The sequence below is a fragment of the Neofelis nebulosa genome, chromosome 2, assembly GCF_028018385.1.
Source record: "Neofelis nebulosa isolate mNeoNeb1 chromosome 2, mNeoNeb1.pri, whole genome shotgun sequence".
NCBI lineage: Eukaryota > Metazoa > Chordata > Mammalia > Carnivora > Felidae > Neofelis > Neofelis nebulosa.
The window spans coordinates 178,631,324-178,658,666 of NC_080783.1; the positions used below are offsets into that span (position 1 = coordinate 178,631,324).

The window sequence follows — 27,343 nt, forward strand, 5'->3', positions numbered from 1 at the left end:
GCAGTAGTTTGCCAATCCCAATCTAGACCCAATCCTTGTGTGACTGATTTTTTAAGTCTGAGTATGGGTGTTTATTGTTATCCTTATTAAATATATTATTCATCATACCCCATCTTTCTGCCTTGCTCAGATCTTTTTGTGTGCTAATTCTGTCATCCAGCATATTACCTGACATTCCAGCTTTGTGTCATCCGCAAAACTGATAAGCATATTTTTTCCATCTTTAATTAATAAAAATGTTGAATGGCATAAAGACAGAGGTCTTTCATAGTTCATTCTGTTCCATTAATCATCATTCTTTGAGCATAGCCACTCAAAGAGTTATAAATATCTACCTAAAGTACTGCCTGTCACCCAGCCGACATTTCTCCATCTGGTCCATGTGTATCTTGAGAGGCTTTGTCTGAAGTTTTGTTGAAATGTTCAGAACATGTCCCTAATTGGTAGTGACTCTATCAAAAAAACAAGAAATGTTTGTTACAATCTTTGTGAACTAATGTTATTGCTCCTTCCTATTGTACTACTCTCTTATTTATGTTTTCAAGGTTATCGTTTTAATACTGAAATTTATTAATTTTAGAATTTTGTTGAAAATTAACACCCAAATTCATTGATCTGTATTTCTAGGAATTTATCATCTTTCTTCAAACTAAGTGCTAACAGCATCTAACACTAGTTCTCTGGTATCGATAGTATTAAATGCAAGAAAAAAGCCAAAAAAAGAGGCACAAGTAGAAAATGTCAGAACATATTCCTTTTTTCTTGACCAATCTCACCATGGCTTTCAACTCTATAATACTAGATTTTTAAATTACAATAAAAATGAACTTTATGCCAATAAATATAAAGACAAGAAATAGATAATATTTTTCAAAATAGAAACTTCAGAATTGATTCAAGGCAGTGTGGAAAACCTGAAGCGAACAATTGAATTTGAAATAGTAAAAACAAAAAATTTGCCTAGAGAGATTTTAGCAGGCTTACAGGATCAAATAAGCTCTGTCTTATATAGATTGCTCCAATAACTAAACAAAAGGGAAGCTCTCCAACTTGTTTATGTTGGGAGTACAGTCTTGATTGTAAGACCAGATATGAACTGAATAACAAAGGAAAACTACAAGCCAGTCTCACTTAGAAATGTATCTCTAAAAATTATTATTAGCAAACTGAATCCAACTCTGGATAAAAATGGTAATATACCTTGGCCACATAGGTAGAGTTTATGCTAGGAACTGAGGATACTATAACATTAGAAAACCTTGATTTCATTTATCACCTTATCAATCTGTAGGAATTGATCATCTTAGTAAATATTAGAAGAGCATTTGTTAAAATTCAATGTTTATTCATGGAAAAAACTAACAAACTAAAAAGAGAAGGAAATTTCTATAACCCAAAGAACAGTATCCAAGAAAAAAAGCCTTCAGTGAGCATCACATTTAATGATGAAATGTTAGAAATATTCCTTGTATGGCAGAGAATAAGATTTTTTTTAAATAATGTTTTTTTTAATCCCATTTACAATAGCAATAGAAACCATAAGACATCTGAGAATAAACCTAACAGAAGAGGTGAAGATATGTTTAGGGAAAAGTAGAGAACAATTTCAGGACTTAAGGAGTCTTAAATGAAGAGAGATGCTGGATCCATGGATTTGAAGACTCATTATCATAAACATGATATTCTCTCCAAATTAATCTATAAATGGAATTGAATTACAGTCAACATCTCAAAAAATATTTTTCTGTAGCTTAAAAAAATCTTTCTTATAATTAAGGTACAAAGCATAGACCCAAACCAGTTTTGAAAATTAAGTAGAAGAATTTACTTTATCAGATATCAAGACTTGTTATTCTATCCTTTTACTTTCCCTCTATCCTTATATTTAGAGCATCTCCTGAAAAGCGTATCTGCTGGGTTTTTTTTAATGTTTATTTTTGAGAGGGGGGTGGAGACAGAGTATCCGAAGGGGGCTCTGCACTGACAGCAGCAATCCCAATACAGGGCTTGAACTCACAAACCGTGAGATCATGACCTGAGCTGAAGTCAGACCCTCAACCGACTGAGCCACCCAGGCACCCCGTCTATTGGGGTTTTTAAAATTCAGTCTGATAGGGGCGCCTGGGTGGCGCAGTCGGTTAAGCGTCCGACTTCAGCCAGGTCACGATCTCGCGGTCCGGTCCGTGAGTTCGAGCCCCGTGTCAGGCTCTGGGCTGATGGCTCAGAGCCTGGAGCCTGTTTCCGATTCTGTGTCTCCCTCTCTCTCTGCCCCTCCCCCGTTCATGCTCTGTCTCTCTCTGTCTCAAAAATAAAAATAAAAAACGTTGAAAAAAAAAATTTTTTTTTAAAAAAAATTCAGTCTGATAATGTAGTGTTTAGTTTATTAACATTTAATGGAATAATCAGTGTATTTATGTTTAAAACTATCTTCTTGCCATTTATTTTTTATTTATTGATTCTTCTCCTTGTTGGCTTTCTTTCAGATTAAACAGGTATTTTTATGAAATCCATTTTTTTTCTTTTCTATTGGCCTTCTTCCTATAATTTTTTGTTTTGTGACTTTTAGTGGTGAATTAATTCTAATCCTAGGATTACAACATTCATCTTTAACATCCTAATCTACTTTGAATCAATATTATATCACTTAATGTTCAAGAACCTGACAAGGACTCTATGAAGAATAGTCTCATTTATCCTTCTTTTGCCTTTTGTATTATTATTGTATTTGTTATTTCTATCTGTTAAATCCCTATCATTCATTGCTATTTTTTAAATTGTCAATAGTTTTGTAAAGAAAAATTTTATATTTTTTTATTTTTTTAATTTTTATTTATTTTTAATATGAAATTTATTGTCAAATGGGCTTCCATACAACACCCAGTGCTCATCCCAAAAGGTGCCCTCCTCAGTGCCCATCACCCACCCACCCCTCCCTCCAACCCCCCATCAACCCTCAGTTTATTCTCAGTTTTTAAGAGTCTCTTATGGTTTGGCTCTCTCCCTCTCTAACTTTTTTTTTCCTCCTCCTCCCCCCTGGTCTTCTGTTAAGTTTCTCAGGATCCACATAAGAGTGAAAACATATGGTATCTGTCTTTCTTTGTACGACTTATTTTACTTAGCATAACACTCTCCGGTTCCATCCACGTTGCTACAAAAGGCCATATTTCACTCTTGGTCATTGCCATGTAGTATTCCATTGTGTATATAAACCACAATTTCTTTATCCGTTCATCAGTTGATGGACATTTAGGCTCTTTCCATAATTTGGCTATTGTTGAAAGTGCTGCTATAAACATTGGGGTACAAGTGCCCCTATGCATCAGCCTTCCTGTATCCCTTGGGTAAATTCCTAGCAGTGCTATTGCTGGGTCATAGGGTAGGTCTATTTTTAATTTTTTGAGGAACCTCCACACTGTTTTCCAGTTTGCACCAGTTTGCATTCCCACCAACAGTGCAAGAGGGTTCCCGTTTTTCCACATCCTCGCCAGCATCTGTAGTCTGATCTGTTCATTTTAGCCACTCTGACTGGAGTGAGGTGATATCTCAGTGTGGTTTTGATTTGTTTTTCCCTGATGAGGAGTGATGTTGAGCATCTTTCCATGTGCCTGTTGGCCATCTGGATGTCTTCTTTAGAGAAGTGTCTATTCATGTTTTCTGCCCATTTCTTCACTGGGTTATTTGTTTTTCGGGTGTGGAGTTTGGGGAGTTCTTTATAGATTTTGGATACTAGCCCGGTAAAGAAAAATTTTAAATAGTCTTTTAAGTTAGTCATATATGTACTATTTCCAATGCTCTTCCTTCCCAGTCATCCAGGATTCAACCTGAAATCCTTTCCCTTTGGCCCACAGCACTTCCTTTAATATTTTTTGTAGTGTGGGTCTACTGATAACAAATTCTTTCAGCTTTTGTTTGCCTAAAAATGCCTTTATTTTGCCTTCACTTTTGAAGGATGTTTTTGGTGGATATAGAATTCTATATTTTTTCTGTTAGCACTTTAAAGATGTCATTTCATTGTCATTTGGTCTCTATTGTTTCTGATGAGAAGTCAGTTTTTATTCTTGTTCTCCCAAATGTAATGTGTTTTTTTTTTCTTTTTTGCTTTAGCTGCTACTAATTTTTTATCTTTTCTTTAATTTTCAGCAATAAAGATGCCTCTAGGTGGGGTTTTCTTTGTTGTGTTTATCCAACTTAGGATTCAAGAGCTTCTTGGATCTTCGGTTTATGCCTTTCATAGATTTTGGAAAATTTTCAGCCACATCTCAGATTTTTCTTCTATAGTATTGTTTTTCCTCTCCTTCTGGGACTCCAATTACATGTATTTCAGAATAGTTTGATAATGTCTCACAAGTATCTGATGCTCTATTGTATTTCATTTTTTCTCTGTATTTCATTTTGGATCATTTCTGTTGACCTGTCTTTAAGTTCACTGACCCATTATTATGTTGGATCCAATCTGTTGCTAAGCCTATCTAATGAATTCTTTATTTGAGATACTATGCTTTTCAGTTCTGGAATTTTCATTTTGTTTTTCTTTAGTTTCCATTTCTCTGCTAAAATTCCCTTGTCCATCTTTTCACTAAATTATCTAACAGATTTATAATAGCTATCTTAGGTAATTCCAGCACTTGGGTCATCTATAGATCCGCTGAAGTGATTTTGTATATTGGATGTTGTGTTTAAAAGAACAATAGACTCTGAAGTAGATAATGCTTTTTCCCAGAGAGACAATTTTCTTTGCGCAGCAGCCAGGATAAGGGGCAGATCACTTTAGTCCACCTCAGGATTGGACTGAGTTGTAGTTTTATTTAAATAGTTTCAGTTTACAGGTGTGCCTCGGTAGCTCAGTTGGTTAAACGTCTGACTCTCGGTTTCGGCTCAGGTCATGATCTCACAATTTCATGAGTTCAGGCCCCACATCGGGCTCTGTGCTGACAGTGTGGAGCCTGCTTGGGATTCTCTCTCTCTGTCTCTCTCTCTCCCTCCCTCTCTCTCTCTGCTCCCTTGCTTACACTGTCTCTGTCTCTCTCAAAATAAAGAAATAAACTTAAAAAAATAAAAATAAATAGTTCAGTTTACCTCTAATTTCAGATATTCAGTTTACCTCTGAATTCAGATCAGTCCCCTCCATCAGGGCTTTGGGATCTAAGTACCCAAGGTCACAGAAATCTTTCTTTGCTTTTCAGTTCATACCAAACTTCCTGTGAAGCTCCACTTGGGGGACGATTTCTTTGATTTTATTAGAGGTTGAGCTGGGTTGGGGCTGGATTGCATCTTTACTTAGTTGCACTTCAAGTCTATGACACAGTGATATGGGTAAGTGTCAAAAACAATGATGAAAGAAGCCGGATACAAATGAGTACAAACTGTATGAGTCTATGTATATGAATCTCAGTCAAAATTAATGTAAGAAATAAGGACCATACTTAACCTTGGAAAGGTGGGAAGGGTAGTGACTGGGAGGGGGCATGCAGAGGGCTTCTGAAGTGCTGATAATATTCTACTTCTTTACCTGGGTGTTGGTTACCTGGGTGTGTTAACTTTGTGAAAATTTATTGCTCTACATACTTCTGATTTGTGTTCTCTTCTGTTTATATGTTATAGTTAAGCAATAAAAAGTGGGGGTGGGAAAACTCTTACACCCACACACACACAAAGTTAAAAAGAAAAATCAAGCTGCAGAGTAGAAGATATTTGCAACAAATATAACAAAGGATTTGAATCCAGAATATTTTATTTTAAAAATCCCCATAAATCGAAGAGCAAAGGACGACAAAAGTTTTAAAAAGCAACACAATAGAAAAGTGAACAAAGGATAAGGAAGAGCAAATAATGGAAGGAGGTCTGAATGGCTCATGATCATATGAAACAGTATTCAACCTCACTAATAATTATACAAATATGAATTATAACCTTATTGAGATAACATTTCACACCGATGAGATTGGCTAAAGCCAAAATATCTAACAATACCAAATTAGTGAGAATATGAGGAAGCAGAAACTCGTACATTGTTGATGGTAGTGTAAATTGTTAAAATTTAGACATCTAGTTGATCAATTATTGACTTGAAGATATGCTGATTCTAAGTTTCTGCCATTTTACTTCTGTAAAGAGACTTTTATCATAAAGACTTTCTCCCACATGTGCTAAGGATACAAACACAAAGGTATTCATTTCAAATTTGTTTATAATAATAGCAAAAAATTGGAAACTTACCCAAATATTCATCATTAGCAAAATAGAGAAAGACCTGACAGCAGTTGGAGTGAATAAAGTAGATTTATATATATATCAACAGTGATTAAAAACTTGAATGAAAAAAGCGGATAGCCTAAGGATATATATATAGAGAGAGAGAGAGTGAGAGTGAGAGAGAGAGAGAGCATTTAAGTTTTAAAAGAACAGTGCATGTCATTTATGGATACATATATGGTAAAAGTATAAAAACATAGTAAGGAGGCATATTTATCAACTTGAGAATAGCTGTTACCTTTGGGCAAGGAAAGAAATGGGCAAAAATGTTAATATTTATTAAATCTGGGCAGTGGGTACATAGTTATTTAACATATGTGATATTCTCTGTAATTTGTTGATTGTTTATTTGAAACAGTTTCACTTTTTAAAAAAATCAGACTGAGGCCGGAGTATGAAGGGTATTGGAAGCTTTTCTCCTTTTTCCAAACACTCTTTGTCTTTTAATTCTTTATAGATTCAGCTTCATAGTCACTTTGCATCTACATATTGGTTTGTGCCCTGTCACGACCAGATCAAGGAGAAAGGTGAGTGAGATCTGATGGAATCTTTTCTCATCTTCTGTCTTATCTACCAGGATCCATAGTAGAGCTTAATGATATCTTTTCAGGATACTTTTATTAAACTTAAAATATTACCATACAATAGAAATGTCTTGAAACCCATGACCCAAGTGACTGGTGTAGAATTTTAAAATAAGCAAAAGCTTGTCTTCTCTCTTATTTTATATTCTGCATCAAAAAAATAATGATGGTAAGATACCTTTTAAGTTGTGAATAATGTAGTTTGCTATTTTCAGTTGATAAATGTATGGGTAAACAGTCACAAAAACATCTGCTTTTATGATCCAGATTTTTTTTAAAAAATGTTTTTAACATTTTTATTTATTATTGAGAGACAGAGTACAAACATGGGGGGTGGGCCCAAAAGAGGGGGAGACACAGAATCTGAAGCAGGCTCCAGGCTCTGAGCTGTCAGCACAGAGCCTGATGCGAGGCTGGAACTCACAAACCACACGCTCATGTCCTGAGCCGAAGTCGGATGCTTAACTGACTGAGACACCCAGGCGCCCCATGTTCCAGATTTTTTTTAATTTCAGAAATATGGGGCACCAGCTGGGTGGCTCAGCTGGTTAAGTGTCTTGGTTTCAGCTCAGGTCATGATATCATGGTTCATGGGTTTGAGCCTCATGTCAGGCTCCGCACTGTCAGTGTGGAGTCTGCTTGTGATTCTCTCTCTGTCTCTCTCTCTCTCTGCCCCTCCCCCACTCACTGTCTCTATCTCAAAATAAATAAATAAACTTAAAAAATTAAAAAAATAAATTTCAGAAATGTAACAATATAAATAATTTTTTAAATTTACTCAGTAATTCAGTGAAAAAGAATGAAATCTTGGCATTTGCAACAACATGGATAGAACTGGAGGGTATTATGCTGAGTAAAATAAGTCAGTTGAAGAAAGACAGGTATCACATGATTTAACTCATGTGGAATTTGAGAAACTTGACAGATGATCATAAGGGAAGGGTAGGAAAAATAAGATAAAAACAGAGAGGGGGGCAAACCAGAAGAAACCCTTAATACAGAGAAAAAACTGAGGGTTGATGGGGATGGGGAAAATGGGTGATGGCATTAAGGAGGGCACTTGTTGGGATGAGATTGGGTGTTACATATAAGTATGAATCACTGGATTCTACTCCTGAAGCCAAGACCACACTGTATGTTAACTAATTTGAGAATAAAATATTTAAAAATTTACCCATTAATTCATGCCACTTTAGCTTGGTAATTGGTTCTATATCATTATTGAGGACTTTTAATTTTAGAATCAGAGAAATGATGTCAGAGTAGTCAGAGTCTTGTTTTGTGGAGTTAGAGTAGTAGAAATAATCATTTTCTTACAGATTACTGCTGGGAGAGGTTAGGAGTTTACTTATGTAAATAAATGTTAGAGTCCCTTTCACTTGTTGAATAGCTTGGTTGTTAAGCTGTGTGCTAGGCAACAGGCTTTCTCTGTCTTCCTTTTCTCAGATCAAGTTCAGAGAATCAAGAATTTACTATTTTTATTATTGTTTTATTTGCAGATTAAACACTTTAAGATGAGAAAAAATGACCTGTGTTTGAGCTCTGAGGGGGCGGAAGTGATTTTAGCTACATCAAGTGATGAAAAACACCCTCCTGAAAATATGATTGATGGGTAAGAGTTACTATTTTTTCTTCCTTAAAGTCTTGATAGTAGGTCAGTGAACCCCTTGAGTATTGGGACTATGCTTTGCAACAACCAGAACTTTTAAACATAGTTTAATAAATGTTTGGTGAAGTATATTACTTGACAATGTTCACCTTTGGTACCATTCCTGAAACCAATTCAGTTGTGTATATTTAGGTTTCTGATCCTTTCTTTATAATTCTTAAACAGACCTTTTATACAAATAGTTTTTTCTGAAGCTGTTTAACAAGGCAAAACTTCAAACGAACAACTACCTCATTTTATGGAAGAGTACATTTTAATATCTGGTTATGATTTTATTCCAAGTTTTTTTTTTAGTATATAGGAATAAAAACATTGTAACTTCTCATCTACTGCCTATGTCCTTAGTGGTCTAAGCAACATCTTTGCTAAACTGAATGCTTAACTTCCTGCTATCCACATGCATTGTTTGGTTCTCAGCTTCTTGTTATCATTCCAATTTCCTCTCTTCACTGTGTTAGAGCTTATTCTAGGTAGAGATAAATATCATTCTCAGGCTTTTGAATTCCAAGAAAAAGTAGTTAGTGGGAAATGTCCTTTTTTAATAGTTGTGACCATTTTATTACTTTCTTGAATTCTCTTTCTTGATATCTGTACAATGGCCAGAGTTTGACTCATAGAATCATATAATTTTAGAGCTGGAAAGACTTAGGAATTTATCTTAGGTAAACATTTTATTTTAGACTTGTGGTAAGAGAAGTCTAAAGAGATCAAGTACTAGTTTTAATTATTGAAGGCAGAGCCAGTTATAACGCGGATCTTGTGGTTTTTTTGTGTGTTTTATTGTGAACCCCATGTATCTAGATAAAATTCTAGCAACTCAAGCTCTTCCTTTAAGCCTAGTTGTTATCTCCTGTCTGACATCTGTCCCTTTGCCCTCACGTAAGATTAATTTACCTTTGTGTTGGTCTGTAAAAGAATTTAGTATATACCTCTATTACCTTATTCCTTTATTATATGATTATTTATTTTTAATGTTTGTGTCCTCTCTTAACTATGAATTCCTACAAGTTAGAGACTATGACTTACTCAAATACTGTGACTTACTTAAAATAATTGTTGAGTAGCTTGAATTTGACCATCAAATATCAAACTCAAATTATATTGGAAAGTAGCTGAGGACACACACACACACACACACACACATGCATGTATTACTTTATATTTGCATAGGGCTTTATAGTTTCATAGATGTTATGTCATTTGACCCTCACCATAAGCTTGGGAAATAAGAGGCAAGATATTTTACAAATGTATTTTCAGTCCATTGTAAAGATGAGGAAAAGGATAATCAGAGGTAAAGATGACTTATTCAAAATTACACAGATAACCAAGTGGTGGAATCAAGATTAACACTCATGTCTTTTAACTCCTAGTTTGGGGTTCTTTGTACCATACTATCATAAGTCAAACTTTAGGTTTGAATCCGAAACTCAATATCTGTTTTTTGCCTGTGCCTCTTAATCCTTCGTCTTTTACTTCCTAAAGTTCAGGTAATAGTTATTTATCCCACTCTGCCTTGGAGTAGAGAAATTAATGTGGGGACTGCTGTGAGGATACACAGACATAAAAAGATTCACCTTAAGTTGTTTTCAGAAATAGAGATCTTTCCAAAGATCAGTCCATATTAATGAATGATTAAGGACATCATACTTAATTAGACAAAACCCTTAGTACAGAAAACTATATGGAATAAAAGTAGTTACTGGACCTGACAACTAAGCAGAACACATCAGAGACTTTTAATGCATATGCATTTCCAATAAATACAATTAGACTTTATACAGTAGATATTAAAAATTATTCTCTGCTCATGGGTTGGTTTGTCTAAATGGAAGTAACCATAGAATTATTTGGGGAAAACAATGCCATAAATTTGCCCCCATTAGGTAGTTCTCCCAACTCTCAATTTCCTCAGGAATCAGATTTAAAGAAAGTGATTATATTTCTACTTGCCTTTGACTCTATTTTTGTTCTCTGATATTTAATATATCAATGAAAAAGGAGAAAGGAAGTTCTGCACTAGAAAAAACGAGTGAAGAGAAAAGGGAGACGGAGAATGTGTCCTTTCAGCATAATATAGAAGAATACTAGATTTACAATTAAAACCCTGGTGGGGGTGCCTGGGTGGCTCAGTCAGTTAAGCATCTAACTCTTGATCTTAGCTCAGGTCATGATCTCACAGGTCATGAGATAGAGCCCCTCTGTGCTGACAGCACAGAGCTTGGGATTCTTTATCTCTGTCTCTCTGCCCCTCCCCAACTTGCGTGCATGCACACTCTCTCTCTCTCAAAAAAAAAAACAAAAAAAACAAACACAAAAAAAACCAACTTTAAAATTCCTGGTGGAGTGAATTATATGTGTTCACTTGGACTAAAAGCGTATCTTTGAGCCTCACTTCTCTGATCTGCAAAATGGAGATAACACTACCTACACTGACTACCTCAGAGTTGTGAAAAAAATCACTTGAGATAATAGATGTTAAACAGTTGTTAGCTATAAAGGCTTATTTAAAAGAAAACTACCATTTTTATGACTTCGTTATACCGAACTATGAGAATTCAGTCATATGCCATTTAAAAATCTATTTATTTATTTATTTATTTAAAAAATTTCAGTATGATTAACATATTAATCATATCCTATATTAATTTCAGGTGTAAAATAGAGTGATTTAACAATTCTGTACATTACTCACTGCCCTTAATCCCCTTCACCTATTTTAACCCATCCCCTAATCCACTTCCCCTCTGGCAACTAACTACCGGTTTGTTCTCTGTATATTAGTCTGGTTTTTTTGTTCGTTTCTTTTCTTATTTGTTTGTTTGTTTTTTAATTCACATATTAGTAAAATCATATGGTATTTGTCTTTCTCTGACTTATTTCACTTAGCATTATACTCTCTAGCTCCACCCATGTGTTGCAGATGACAAGATTTCATTCTTTTTTATGGCTAATATTGCATTGTATATATGTACCATATCTTCTTTATCTATTCATCTATGGATGGATACTTGAGTTGCTTCCATATCCTGGCTATTAATAAATAATGCTGCAATAAACAGAGTGGTGCTTTTGTCTTCTTGAATTAGTGTTTTCATTTTCTCTGGGTAAATACCCAGTAGTGGAATTACTGGATCTTATGGTGATTCTATCTTTAGTTTTTTGAGCAACCTCCATGCTGTTTTCCACCATGATGGCACTGGTTTTAATTCCCACCAACAGTGCACAAGGGTTCCTTTTTGTCCACATCCTTGCCAACACCTCTTGCTTCTTGTGTTGTTGATTTCAACCATTCTGACAGGTATGAGGTGGTATCTCATTGTGGTTTTGATTTGCATTTCCCTGGTGATGAGTGATGTTGAGCATCTTTTGAGGGTCTGTTGGCCATCTGGATATCTTCTTTGTAGAAATATCTGTTCATGTCTTCTGCCTATTTTTAATTGGATTATTTGGGTTTTTTTAGTGTTAAATTATATGAATTCTTTATATATTTTGGATATTAACCCCTTATTGGATATATCATTTTCAAATATATTCTCCCATTGAGTGTGTTCTCTTTTTGTTTTGTTGATGGTTTCCTTTGTTGTACAAAAGTTTTTTATTTGGTTTAGTCCTAATAGTTTAATTTTGCTTTTGTTTCTCTTGCCAAAGGGAATATATCTATAAAAATGTTTCTACAGCTGATGTCAAGAGATTACTACCTATGTTTTTGTTTTTTTTTTAATTTTGGGGGGGAGGTGCCTGCGTGGCTCAGTCGGTTGAGCATCCGACTTCGGCTCAAGTCATGATCTTACGGCTCGTGAGTTCTAGCCCTGTGTCAGGCTCTGTGTTGACAGCTCAGAGCCTGGAGCCTGCTTCGGATTCTGTGTCTCCCTTTCTGTCTGCCTCTCCCCTGCTTGCACTATCTCTCTCTCTGTCTCTCAAAATAAACAAACATTAAATTTTAAAAAATTATTAAAAAAATAATAAATTTTCTTTATGTTTTAATTTTATTTTTGAGAGTACAAGTGGGGGAGGGGCAGAGAGAGAGAGGGAGACACAGAATCTAAAGTAGGCTCTAGGCTCTGAGCTATTGGTATAGAGCCCAATGCGGGGCTCAAATTCATGGACTGTGCTGGGTATGGAGCCTGTTTAAGATTTCTTTCCCTTTCTCTCTGCCCCTTCCCCATATGCTCTTTCTCTCTTTTCCTCTCTCAAAAAAAAAAAATAATAAAAATAAAATAAAATAAAAGGTACAATTTATTGGCTTCCAGCATATTCACAGTTATACACCTATCTCCATAATCAATTTTAGAGCATTTCATTACTCTCCATTTCAACCCATTGCAGTCATCTTATATTCCCCCATCCCCATCAGCCCTAGGCTCTCAATAATCTACTTTATGTTATATCTCTATAGATTTGCCTTTCAGAGATTTAATGTAAATGGAATCATACATATGGTCTTTTGTGACTAGCTTCTTTCACTTACATGTTTTCTTTTTTTTCTTAAAAAATTTTTTTTAACGTTTATTTACTTTTTGAGAGAGACAGAGCACGAGCGGGGAGGGGCAGAGAGGGAGTCACAGATTCCAAAGCAGGCTCCAGGCTCTGCGCTGACAGTTCAGAACATGGGGCTCGAACTCATAAGAAATTATGACCTGAGCCGAAGTCAGATGCTTAACCGACTGAGCCACCCAGGTGCCCCTCACTTACGTGTTTTGAAGTTTCATCCATGTTATAGCACATATCAGTGCTTCATTTATTTTTATTGCCAAATAATATTCCATTATATGGATATAGCACATTTTATTTATCCACTCACCAGGCTGATGGATATTCAAGTTTTTTCTACTTTTAAGCTGGATTTTCTCCAATCTTATTAAAAAATGCCAAGTGACAAATCCAAGAAACTCAGCAAGCCCCAAGCAAGGTAATTACAAAAAGACCATACTGCAGTCTGCTGAAAAGTAAGAAAAATATTTAAAAAAAAATTTTTTTTAACGTTTATTTATTTTTGAGACAGAGAGAGACAGAGCATGAATGGGGGAGGGTCAGAGAGAGGGAGACACAGAATTCGAAACAGGCTCCAGGCTCTGAGCAGTCAGCACAGAGCCTGACGCGGGGCTTGAACTCACGGACCGCGAGATCACGACCTGAGCCGAAGTTGGACGCTTAACCGACTGAGCCACCCAGGCGCCCCAAGAAAAATATTTTTTAAATAGCTGCAGGAAAAAATATATTAACTACAAGGGAACAATAGTACCAGTGGCAGCTGACTTTGCATCACAAACAGTGGAACACAGGTGACAATGGAACAAAATCTTAAATGCTGAAAAAAGAAACAACAGAAAACCCCTGTCAACTCAGAATTCTGTATCTAGCTAATATATCCTTCAAAATTCAGGGTGAAATAGAAACATTTTATTCATCACAACTAGCCCTGCATCACAGGAAATGCTAAAGGAAGTTCTGCCTGTTGAAGTGTTGTAATACTAAATGGAAATTCAAATCTGAGGAAGAAATTAGGTACATTGGAAATTGTAAATATTTGGGTGGATGTAAAAAACTATCCTTTTTCTTTTGATTTTTTTTTACAAATTCAACTAACCACATAATGGGGAGAAAGATACATTGTACTGTGGGATTTATTATATACATATAGTAGTAAATGTTATGTATGTGAATGTAAAATACATGAAAATAATGGCACACAAGTGGAGTTCAATGTAAATTGACTGTCGTGAGGTTATTATGACCTTGAGAATAGCCACACACCAAAAAAAGAGATATAAAACCAATAGAAAATTAAATGGAATTTTAGGGTTTTTTATTCAGTCAAAAGTAGATAAGAAAGGAGAAATAGAACAAGAAAAAAATAGATGGGAGGGCAAATAGAAAATGAAGAGCAATAATCCAACCATAGCAATAATTACATTAAATGCCAATGGGCTAGCCATTTTAATTAAATGGCAGAAATTGTCAGACTGGATAAAAGTACAAGACCCATGTATGTGCTGTCTGCAAGAGATGTACCTTAAGTATAAAGTCACAAATAGGTTGAAAATAAGAGGATGAAATAGATGCATTCTATAAACAATAAACATAGGAAAGTAACTGGCTATATTCATACTAGACAAAGTAGAATGTAAAAGGGGAGAATTACCAGAGATGAAGGGGACATTTTACAAGGTGTGAGCATCTTTTCATCAGGAAGAGATAATACTCCTAAATGTATACTGACCTAATAATAGACCTTCAAAATTTATAAAGCAAAAACTGACAGATGAAAGAGAAATAGACAAATCCATAATCACACTTGAAGATTTTAACAACTTTCTTTCAGTAATGGTAAAGCAGCCAGATGAAAAATCTAAAGATACAGATAGTAAAGGCATAGTAAAGATAGAATGATCTGCACGATACTGCCAGTCACCTTGACTAAAATGACATTTATACAACACTATAATCAACAATGGCACAGGGAACAAGTATACATTAAACATTCACTAAAATGTACTGGGGCATCAAATCTCAATAAATGTCAAAAGATTCAGATCTTAGGGAATATATTTTCCAAAAAATGGTAAACATGTGAGATGATGGTTGTGTTCTTTATTGTGGTCATGATTTTACAACACATACACGTATCAAATCATCATGTTGTATACATTAAACTTATGTAATGTTGTTATGTTGAATATATTGCATTAAAGCTGGAGAAAAGAATTTGTTCTCTGACCACTATGTAAGTGAATTACAAATAAATTTTAAATAGACATCTGGAAGAATATCTCTGAAACTTAGATTTTAAGCATGGCACTTCTAAATAACCCATGGGTCAAAGAAGAAATCACAAGGTATATTAGAAAATATTTTTAACTGAATGATGATGAAAACACAATATATTCACATTTGTAGATGCAGCTAACGTGGGTGATTCCAGGGAAATTTATAGCATAAATATTTTCTATTATAAAGAATTTTTAAGAACCAACAAATAAATTTCCACCTTAGGAAGCTAGATAAAGAAGAGCAAAGTATACCCAAAGAGTGTAGAAGAAAATAAATAATAAAGAGCAGAAATCGATGAAATAGAAAATAGACAATTAGAAAAAATTAACAAAGCCAAAATTGATTATCTGAAAGGATTAATAAAAGTTATAGGCCACTAGTAAGATTGACCAAGAAAGAATAGAGAAAATATAAATTACCAGTACCAGCAATGAAAGAAGCAATATTGGGTTCCCTGGGTGGCTCAGTCAGTTAAGCATCCAACTTCGGCTTGGGTCATGATCTCACAGTTTATGGGTTCAAGCCCCATGTTGGGCTCTTTGCTGACAGCTCAGAGCCTGGAGCCTGCTTTAGATTCTGTGTCTCCCTCTCCCTTTGCCCCTCCCCTGCTTGTGCTCTGTCTCTCTCTCTCTCTCTCAAAAATAAATAAACATTAAAAACATTTTTTAAAAACAATATCAGTACAGCTTCTAAAAGATTAATAAGTCACTATCAAGGACAAATTGAAGATATTAAATCATTATGTTGTATGCCTGAAATTAATATGTTAGATGTCAGTTATACCTCAATTTAAAATTATTTTCCATTGGGGCGCCTAGGTGGCTCAGTTAGTTAAGCATCCAACTTCGGCTCAGGTCATGATCTCACGGTTCATGCGTTTGAGCACCACATCAGGCTCTGCACTGAATGGCTCAGAGCCTGGAGCCTGCTTTGGATTCTGTCCCTCCCACTCTTTCTGCCCCTCCCTCACTTGTGCGCGCGCTCTCTCTCTCTCTCTCTCTCTCTCTCTCTCAAAAATAAATAAGCATTAAAAAATGTTTTTAATTAAAAAAGAAAAAATTTAGGCTAATAAATTTGACGACTTAAATGGACAGATTCCTTGAAAAACTCAACCTATAAAAATGACAAAAGATGAAAAAGGGTATTTGAATAGCCATGTAGCTATTGTAAAGTCTATCAAATATTTTGAGGAAGAAATAGTATAAATCTTTCAAAAATAGAGGAAGAAACATTTCTCAAATTGTTTTTTATGAGAACAGTGTAACCCTGAAAATAAAATCTGATAAAAACATTACAAGGAAAGGAAAGGAAGGAAAGGAAACAAGAAAGGAAAATTAAAGAACAATATTCTTTATGAACATAGACACAAAAATCCTTATAAACTGAATTCAGCAAATGGAATTAATCCTGGGAATGCAAGGTTGGCATATTTACCACGTTATCATAGGAATACAAGGTTGGGTGTAATTCACCACATTGCCAGAACGAGGGGGAAAAATCAGATGATCATCCCAATAGATGATTTTGACAAAATCCAACATTCATTTATGATAACAATTCTTAGCAACCAATCAGATTAACCAGTCTGATAAAGTCATCTACTAAACACATTCAGCTTAGTGCTGAAATAATAAATGCTTTCACCCTGAGATTGGAAATAGAGCAAGAATGTTTGCTCTCACCATTTCTATTCAGCATTGTCCTGGAGGTTTTAAACCATGCAATAAGGGAAAAAAAAGATATAAAAGGCATAAATATTAGAAGGAATAAAATTGTCTCTGTTCACAGATTGCATTGTTTCATCTGAATCTACAAAAAACAAGGAATCTACCAAAGAAAGCCTACTAGAGCTAATAAGTAAATTTAGCAAGGTCAATATATAAAAATCAACTGTATTACTATATAATAGCAGGAAACATTTGGAAACTGAAGTTTAAAAAATTCCATTTACAATAGCAGTTAAAATATAAGAGAGTTAAGAATAAATTTAATAAGATATGCAAACATTTACACTGAAAACTATAAAATGTTGCTGAGAAAAATTAAATAACTAAATAGATGAAAAAAATGCACTACATTAATGATTGGAAAATTTCATATTGTCAAGATGCAATTTCTCCCTAACATAACCATCGATTCAGCACAATGTCGATTAAAATCTCAAATGACTTTTTGCATAAAACACAAGTTGATTCTGAAATGTATATGGAAATGCAAGGGTCTCGTCTAGTCAAAATAATCTTGAAAAAGAAGAAAGTTTGAGCACATGTGATTTGATTTCAAGATTTAAAAATAACTTACAGTAATCAAAACAGTGTGATATTTTTGTAAAGATAGGTATCTATATCAGTGGGACAGAATAGAAAGCCCAGAAATAGACCCACTTATGCAAGGTCAATTAATTTTATTTCTTTTTTAAATTTTTTTAACGTTTATTTATTTTTGAGAGAGAGAGAGAGAAAGCATGAGCAGGGGAGGGGCAGAGAGTGAGGGAGATACAATCTGAAGCAGGCTCCAGTCTCTGAACTGTCAGCACAGAGCCTTACACGGGGCTTGAGCCCACGAATTGTGAGATCATGACCTGAGTTGAAGTCAGATGCTTAACTGACTGAGCCACCCAGATGCCCCAAGGTCAATTAATTTTCAACAGAAGGCTAAGGATATAGAAACAGAACAATGGAATAAAATGGAGGAGGCAGAAATAGATCTACCCATATACAGTCCATTAATTTTAGGCAAAGACATCAAAGCAATTAAATAAGAAAAGGAAAGTCTTTTAGTAAATGGTGCTGGAACAACTGAATAAACATACAAATAAAAATGAACCTCTGCCCGTACCTTATACCAAACACAAAAGTTAATTCAAGATGGATCATAGATCTCCACTCAGAGCTAAAATTACTAAGCTTCGAGAAGAAAACATTAGAATGTACCTTCATGACAATGGGGTAAGCAAAGATTTCTTAGGACGTAAAAATCACTAAACATAAAAGAAAAAAGTTGTAAAACTGGACTTCACCAAAAATAAAACTTCTACCCATTGAAAGACACAAGGAGGAAAAGGAAAAGGCAAACTACAGACTGGAAAAAAATATACACAATACATATTATTTCACAAAGGACTCCTACAAAAATATATAGTAATGTACAGTTGACCCTTGAACAACATGGGTTTGAACTGCATGGGATTTTTTTCTGAATAAATATATGTACAGTGGTGTAAACATATTTTCTCTTCCTGCAGATTTTCTTAACATATTTTTTACTCTAGCTTACTTTATTGTATCATTATATAGTACATATAACATACAAAATATGTGTTAATTGATTGTGTTGTCAGTAAAGCTTCTGGTAAATACTAGGCTATTAGTAGTTAGGTTTTGGGGGTCAAAAGTTATACATAGAGGGGCGCCTGGGTGGCGCAGTCGGTTAAGCGTCCGACTTCAGCCGGGTCACGATCTCGCGGTCCGTGAGTTCGAGCCCCGCGTCGGGCTCTGGGCTGATGGCTCGGAGCCTGGAGCTTGTTTCCGATTCTGTGTCTCCCTCTCTCTCTGCCCCTGCCCCGTTCATGCTTTGTCTCTCTCTGTCCCAAAAATAAATAAAAAACGTTGAAAAAAAATTAAAAAAAAAAAAAAAGTTATACATAGATTTTGACTGCGTATCAGGTCGGCAGCCCTAACCCCCACATTGTTAAGAGTCAACTATATAACCAGTTTAATAATAAAAGAAAAAACACTTAACAGGCATTTCACAAAAGAAAATGTGTGAATGGCCAAAAAGCCCATGAAAAAATGCTTAGCAACATTTGTTATCAGGGAAATGCAAATTGATATCATTGTAAGACACCATTTTACATCCACTAGCATGGCTAACATTTAAAAGACTGACAACAGCAAGTGTTGACAAGGGTGTGGAGCAACTAGAACTCTCTTACATTGATGGTAGGAATGTAAAATAGTACAACCACTTTGGAAATCTGACAGCTTCTTGTAAAATTAAATATACCTCTGCCCTGTGACCCAGCATTTCTACTCCTAATAATTACCCAAGAGAAATTGAAAATATGTCCACAAAAACACTTGTACAAGAACGTTTGTAATCACCTATTCATAATACTAAGAAACTGGAAGCAATCCAAATATCTAACAAAATATCAAACAAAAGAATGAGTAACCAAATTTTGGCATAGTCTGTGGTCATAGAAATCAGAGCATTAATTGCCTAAGGGAGGTAAGAATTGTCTGGAAGGAAAGAGAAGGAAAGTTTCTGGAACAATGGAAATGTTATATACCTTGATTGAGGTATTGGTTGACCTATATACATTGTCTAAACTCATTGAATTATAGACTTAAGATAAATTTCACCATAGGTATAAATTTGCCTCCAAAAAAGAAAAAGAAAATAGAAATGGTTATTTCTGTAGGCAGTACTATATATTTAGTTATAGTTATATAGTTATATTTAGTACTATATATTTAATTATATATGTGACTTAAAATTGAGTGCATTTTTTTCTCAACACACATCTATTCTGCATCTACTATGGGTCAGCCATTGTGATAGTTGCTGGGGTATAAAGATAAGTAAGAGAAAGCGGTTTGACTCAGAAAAGTCAGCATCTAGCAGGAGCCATAAAAACACAAGAAATAAGTACCAATGCAAAAATCGATGCTAAGTGCAAAGGAGGCCTGAGGAAGTGATTCTGATTTGTTGGGGTTGAGAGATGGGACCAAAGAGTGAATAAACTTGTAAGGGAAAAAAAGGCTTTCGGGTCAAGAGAATCTCATGAATTAAGTGAGGCACAGAAACATGAGCCTATATGATGTCTTTGCAGAATCTTAATTGGCCCAATGTGACTACAGTAATGAGAGAGGATACTATGATGGGAGACAGTGTACTTTAATAATGGACCAAATTGTACAGGGTCGTAAAATGCCATACTACACAGTCATGTTTATGAGCAATAAGGGGCCACTGAAGGCTTTCAGACCAGAGCGATATCAGTTCTGTTTCTGTGTTTTTAAAAAATAGATCTGCTAGTAGTAAAGAAGAATTATTAAAGTTGGGGAGAGATTAGAGGCAGAAGGAAGAGATAGGAATTATAAGAATCCAGGGTCATTTATTTTTTTTTAAATACTTATTCACTAGAATTTTGTGATTAAACATTTTTATTTGGCTCTTCCTTTCTCTTTTTCTTTAAAATTAACAATAGGAATCCAGATACATTTTGGACCACAACAGGAATGTTTCCCCAAGAGTTCATTATTTGTTTTCACAAACATGTAAGGATTGAAAGACTTGTAATCCAAAGTTACTTTGGTAAGCATATCATATGTGATTATTCATCATCTTTTAATTTTCCCATAGGCAGAGGGCACATATGTAAACTTTTGGCAAAACAAGTTAACTTCTTGGCAGAACACTAACTTTTTTTGCAGTTTTATGGCTGGGGTGGGAGAGTGAGGAATATGGGTTAACTGCCTTGAGCACAGTTAGCTTCTCTAAAATTGCAAATTTGAAACCCTTCCAAAGTGCATAATAATTTCCATGCAATTTACTATTTGATAATCTTTGGCAAAAGACCTATTATAAACATAAGAAGCCAGCTTGCCAGAACACTAAGTTCTTCAACATCTTTATTCCACATTCATTTGGCTTGGGGTTCCTCTGTCAAATTCTTTCTGAAAATCTGATAACCCTGATTATTTGCATGGGATCATTTTGATTCTTCTATTAATAATGGCATTTTCTGAGGGGTTTAGGAGGAGACTCTCCCATTGGAACATCATTCTAATCCTGTCTTATGTTTATTTAAGGATAAAGTATTTCAGACAAAGTCATGGCAGGAAACAATATATCCCAGATGGTTCAAATGAATTTATTGATGAGATTACTTACAAAATTATGGTCTGAATAAAGAAACAAATCAGGGATGGTGGGAACATTCTGAAACTGGCTACAGCAATAAGTCATTACCACTCCTGGGATAAGGGATGGAAACAGTGTTATCGGAGCCCAGTGGGAGCTGGAGCCTGTGGCCCAGCAGCAGCTGTAATCATGAAGGGACCCAACCACTGTCAAAGACATGGCATGGAAGCAGGAAGGGAGTGGAGAAAAAACTTGATCTCACTTCGCCACTGCCCTCCAATTTCCTCCCAGTGCCTCCCATTAGCCAAATCTGACCAGTAGCCAGTGGTGCTGTCTACAGGGATCCTCCCCCTAGGGCACAGAACAAAGAAAAGAGTGGTTCTGGGGTAGAAGGATCTGGGTTAGGGGTAATGGAGAAAAATCAATGCAGAAGGAAAATGCCTACATTCTGGTTAAGTCTCTCTTCGGACATTAATTTTAGAGGCTCTGGAGTCAGACACACCTAAAGTTAGAATTCCACTTTTGGCCCCTACTAGTTGTGTATCATTGAACACTTTGCCTTACTTCTCTAGGGTGCCTGATTTCTCTAAGCCTGTTTCCTCATCAATAAAGTGGATTGGTAATATTTTTTCTCATAAGATTATGGTCAGGAGTGAATGAGTAAATAGGCCTGGCTCACAGTAGTTTCTCTAGTAAATATTTATGACCAAGACCGCTAATAATAATAATAATAATAATAATAATAATTAATAATATTATCAGAATATAAAAATAATTTATTATTATTATTATTATTACTACCAGTATTCTAAAAACTCTGGATGATACCAAATTCAAAGATTCTAGGGGCGCCTGGGTGGCTCAGTCGGTTGAGCGTCCAACTTCGGTTCAGGTCATGATCTCACAGTTCGTGAGTTCAAGCCCTGCGTCAGGCTCTGTGCTGACAGCTCAGAGCCTGGAGCCTGCTTTGGATTCTGTGTCTCCCTCTGTCTCTGCCCCTCCCCTGCTTGCACTCTCTCTCTCTCTGTCTCTCAAAAATAAATAAACTTTAAAAAAATTTAAAAAAAAAAGACTCTACTAACTTTGTGTTGTTAGTACATTTATAAGATTATAGTGACATAAGACTGCATTTTACCATTGGGCCCTACAGACAAACAGAGTATGTGGATGATTTTTCAATGGTGTTTCTGATCCCAGTATTTTGTGCAGTCCCACCCGTGGTTGACACTTTGAAACAGAGGAAAAAAGGAATATAGGGACAGCAACATAAAATCAGGTAGGTAATTAACACTTTATTCATTTTGTTTGCTTACAATGTCAGTGAGGACGTTGAGGATTGAAAAGAGCACCTCTAAAGAGCCAGTTGATTTTGAGCCATGGATTGAAAGAGGTATGTGCTTGTTTTTTACCAGCATTATTCTGATAATGAAGGAGTATTGTCCTTTGATTCTATATTTCCAATTCGACTGCATTTTGGTGGAAAAAGATGACTCTTGTGATTTATTTAGAGCCCAGAAAAACTCAGGTTTGAATACAAGACTGCTTTTTCACTTACTGGTTATGCAACTGTTACCATGTTAATACTTAATTTTTGGGGGTTTCAGAATCCTTATCTGAAAAACGGAGATGGTAACCTACCATTTAAGGTTTTTGTGAACTTAGTGTCTGGCATATGGTAGACAGTAAATGTTCGTTTCTTGTCTTTCCTTCCTTCCTAATTAGTGGTACTATTTAATATCATCAGCAGAATTTCCTCGAGTTAAACACAACATATTGCATTCATGTGTCTATTTCCTTTCCTTCCATGAAAATACCATGAAAATAATAATAAAGAAATAAAAGGAGTCAGGGCACCTGGGTGGCTTGCTCAGTTGAGTGTCTGACTTCAACTTAGGTCATGATCTCATGGTTTGTGAGTTTGAGGCCCACGTGGGGCTCTTGGCTGTCAGCATGGAGCCCACTTTGGATCCTCTGTACCCCTCTCTGCCCCTCCCCCACTTATGCGAGCACACTCTCTCAAAAATAAGTAAAAAATAAAATAAAGGAAGAAAGAAAGAAGGAAGGAAAAGGAAGCATAAACCTACAAGGGCAAAAAATAAAAGCAAACAAAAACGTTTTCATAGGAGATCAAAGCAGATGTGAGAGATGGATATTATGGGAGAGAGGATACAGGTGGAAGAGAATTAACTTGTACAGCTGAATGGAGTAAGTTATAACCTGAGTGTCAAGGAGAATATCAGTGTGAAGCACGCCAGTTTGCCCAAACAGAACCCTAGAAAGGTCTAGAATTTGAATGTAAGAGGTACCATGGAAAGTGCAAGTGAGACAAGGACCAGAAAACAAGGGTGATTAGTTGAATATCTATATATAGAATGTTTGGGCCCTAGGTAAGTTCTCCTATTCCACAAAGCTGGACCACAAACCACTTGCAAGGGGTGACTAGAAACACTGAATGTTGAGGCTCAGAACTCCGGGAGACCAGGCATAATAGAGAAAGCTAAGTGAGGCATGGAGTTGAAAATGGGATTTAAGTGGAAGCCTGCATATTGAATGGTGGGAACTCCTCTGTGCTCTACTATTTATGACAGCGACCAAGAATATAGTCCTGGCCAGGAGACCGAATGATTAATTTTTGGAGAAACTGAATGGCTATAGAAAAAAGACCTGTGGATACTGACAAAGGCTAGCTTTTTCCTGGCCACCTATTGAAATCCACTAGTCAGTGAGCCTGGTTTCATGCACACAGTTTTCAAGTGATTTATTATAAGTAACGAAAGACAGCCAAAGATCACAAAGACATTTGGTGAAAGCCTCAAACCCTGAATATGATCAAGCCTTTAGTTCTAATTCCAGTATATAGGAAACAGAGGACAGAGGAACAGATTTAATGAAACCATGAAGAGGCAAGATGACAAAATGTGTGTCATTCTGCATTCTGGTCCCTTCAGTAAGTCTGACGTGGGAAAAAAAGGGGGGGGGAATTAGTTCAAGATTAAAAGAGACTTAATTCTGATTTGAATAAAGCAACCATAAGAAGACATTTTGGGAACAATTGGAAAATTTGAATGTGGACTGGTTATTATATAATATTAAAGCATTTAAAAAATTATTTTAGTGTTTGTTTATTTTTGAGAGAGAGACAGAGCACGAAGAGGGGAGAGGCAGAGAGAGAGGGAGACACAGAATCTGAAGCAGGCTCCAGGCTCCGGCTGTCAGCACAGAGCCGAATGCAGGGCTCAAACCTACGAACCAGGAGATCGTGACCTGAGCCAAAGTCAGACACTTAACCGACTGAGCCACCCAGGCGCCCCTAAAGCATTTTTTAATGTTAGTATGATAATAGTATTATGGTTACGTAAGAAAATATCCTTATTATTTAGAGATAGATAATCAAATATTTGGAGGTGAAATGTCATGTTGTCTTAGAACATGCTTTAAAATACTTGAGCAAAAAAAATTCCATAAATTAAGTATACTGAAATGTTAATAAGTATAAAATCAAGATGATAGGTATATACAGGAATTATATCCTCTCTCCTTTTATGTATGTGAGATTTTCCAATTTTTCATAATTATAAAACTAAACAAATGAAAGAAGAGGTTATTATTAACTCCTGGTAGAGGAGGAATTGTGTAAGAAAGAAAATGGGATCATAGTCCATTACTCATTTCAGCAGTAAATAACATTTATATAGGCAATAATGTAACCATCAAGTATTGATTTCAAAATTGAGAGGATGGCGGGAGGGAAAAGTTACAGGAGGAAAAGGGAGAGAATATTGGTCTAAGAGACCTAAACTTTCTCCTACCATAATATAAAGTCAGTAAATCATTTACAAATTGAGAATGGAATATAAACATGTTACAATTCCAGGAAAAAAAGCTTAAGGAGTTGAAAACATTATCTCTCAGGAGCAGGACTAGAGAAGGAAGAAAGGGTCAGGCAGGGGATTACTATTCATTACCTCAGAAAGAGGTTAGGAAACAAAGTCATGCACCATCTTACTTCCTACAGACTACCCTGTTTGTAGGATGTGCCTTGAAAAAGTACGCATGCTAACTATTCTGATACAAAGAAAGTTAATTTCTAAATTATGACAGTATTTATTATTATATTAATCAAATCATATTTCCAGGGTACCTGGGTGGCTCAGTCGGTTAAGCGTCTGACTTCAGCTCAGGTCATGATCTCACGGTTCGTGAGTTCGAGCCCTGCATTGGGCTCTGTGCTGACAGCTCGGAGCCTGGAGCCTGCTTTGAATTCTGTGTCTCCCTCTCTCTTTGCCCCTTCCCAGCTCACACTCTGTCTTGGTCTCTCAAAGATAAATAAACGTTAAAAAAAAAAAAAAATTCAGGGGCACCTGGGTGGCTCCATTGGTAGGGCATCTGACTTCGGCTCAGGTCATGATCTCACAGTTCGTGAGTTCGAGCCCTGCATCAGGCTCTGTGCTGACAGCTTAGAGCCTGGAGCCTGCTTCAGATTCTGTGTCTCCCTCTCTCTCTGCTCCTCCCCCACTCATGCTCTGTCTCTCTCTCCTTCAAAAATAAGTTAAAAAAACATTAAAAAAAATTCAAATCATGTTTCCAAAAAATGTTTGATGTGATTAACTTGTGATCAACTAAGTTAATGTTTTAAAATTACATAAGTAAAGGTTTTTTAAGTTAGATACCTGAAAAGGTCAATTCATGGGCAGCATAATTCAACATCGCAGTAAAAATTTAGTGTGAGAAACTGAGCTGTAGTCATGATTCATGAGAGTGGTGATAAGATGGCTCCTTTCAAGGGGCACCTGGGTGGCTCAGTTGGTTAAGCATCCAACTCTTGATTTCGGCTCAGGTCATGACCTCGTGGTTCGTGAGTTCAAACCCTGCATCGGGCTCTGCACCAGCATCATGGAGCCTGCTTGAGGCTTGAGATTCTCTCTCTGCCCCTTCCCTACTCTCTCTCATGCTCCCTCTCTCTCTCAAAATAAATAAACTTAAAAAAAAAGATGGCTCCTTTCAGGGCTATAATAACTGTTAATAGCTTGATCCTTAAAAGGGATTTCCACATTTTATCCATTCCTTACTTTATATTCCTTTACTGTAATTTCCGTTTCCTTTTGTTTATACTTACTAGAGATGGTCTAGAACTCACAGTTTATCTTTCATGCTTTTTATATCACATATTGCTATTTTGAAATTGAATTTTAACCCCCAAACCCTGGTAAGTCTGATCTAACTATAGTTTACCAGACATCATGTTTTGCTGAACATAAATTTCAGTAGCTGTCCTCATGTATTTTGGTCCCTAATTCATTTTTGTTAAATTTGCTTTAGATCTAGTCCACACAGAGGGGCAGCTTCAAAATGAAGAAATTATGGTAAGTAAATATACTTGGTAGAGATAAACATTATCTTTAGCCAGCACAATGTATTTAAATTTTAAATCTATCTCTTTAGTCATAAAGTTAATAAATATCTTCCTGTTATATTATAGGTTCTTTATCCAGTCAACCAACAGAGAAGGTTATTCTCAATATTATATTCTAAATATAGTATTCATAAACTAGGCTCTTGTCTATCGTAGAATGACAGCAAGGATAAAACAGTTCACTTATTTATCTTTATTTTGTTCATTTATTTTGAAGTATTTACTTGCTTAGCTTTCTTTCATTTGGTTCTGTAGGCCTTTTAGAATAGGAATTGAAAAAGGTCGAGATGCCAAAATCGGATGTTAATTTAAGCATGAAAGGACAAGGGAGATTCACATAAGGGGAACTGGAGCATAGGATCAGCAACAAATAAGCCAAAGAGAGATGAGGTGGAAAGAGAACCAGCATTTTTCGACAACATTCCATTGGGCTTTGCTTGTCAAGTGGAATGAATGCCCGTTGATGAAGCTGCTGCCTCATCAGGAGTTTCTCTGTTCCTGCTAGTTTATCAGGCCCTGGTTTTAGACAAACACACAAAGAAGTAAAACAACTGAATGTGGGGTGTTTTTTTGTTTTTTGTTTTTTAGATGATAGTGTTTGTTTAATTAAGATTTCTCTAAATGAGGCTTAAAGTTAAGTTTCCTTCTTCACAACTTACTGGACGCAGCGTTTCAAAAGATTCTGTAGGAAGTTTTTGAAACCTCTTAATTATCTTCTCTACCACCCACATACGCCCAAGGACTGGAGAGGCCAGTGGGGGGCAGAAAAATGATTAATTAGAC

General features: G+C 35.8%; 1 protein-coding gene across 9 annotated transcripts in view; it reads left to right on the top strand.

The window, feature by feature from the left end:
• IFT25 (intraflagellar transport 25) overlaps positions 1 to 27,343 on the top strand; it is a 44,171-nt gene that overhangs the window by 3,209 nt on the left and 13,619 nt on the right. For 8 of the 9 annotated variants that reach the window (XR_009251980.1, XR_009251986.1, XM_058696007.1 and 5 more), the window contains 5 exons: positions 6,710 to 6,779; positions 8,336 to 8,448; positions 20,492 to 20,598; positions 22,469 to 22,537; positions 26,467 to 26,510. Coding sequence is in view for 7 of the 9 variants with exons in the window: in XM_058696007.1 (XP_058551990.1) it covers positions 8,351 to 8,448; positions 20,492 to 20,598; positions 22,469 to 22,537; positions 26,467 to 26,510 (318 nt within the window). In the remaining 2 variants the exon portion in view is untranslated. Of the gene's footprint in view, positions 1 to 5,183; positions 5,314 to 6,709; positions 6,780 to 8,335; positions 8,449 to 20,491; positions 20,599 to 22,468; positions 22,538 to 26,466; positions 26,511 to 27,343 lie in introns of all 9 variants that reach the window. The other variant, XM_058696008.1, reaches the window with a different exon arrangement.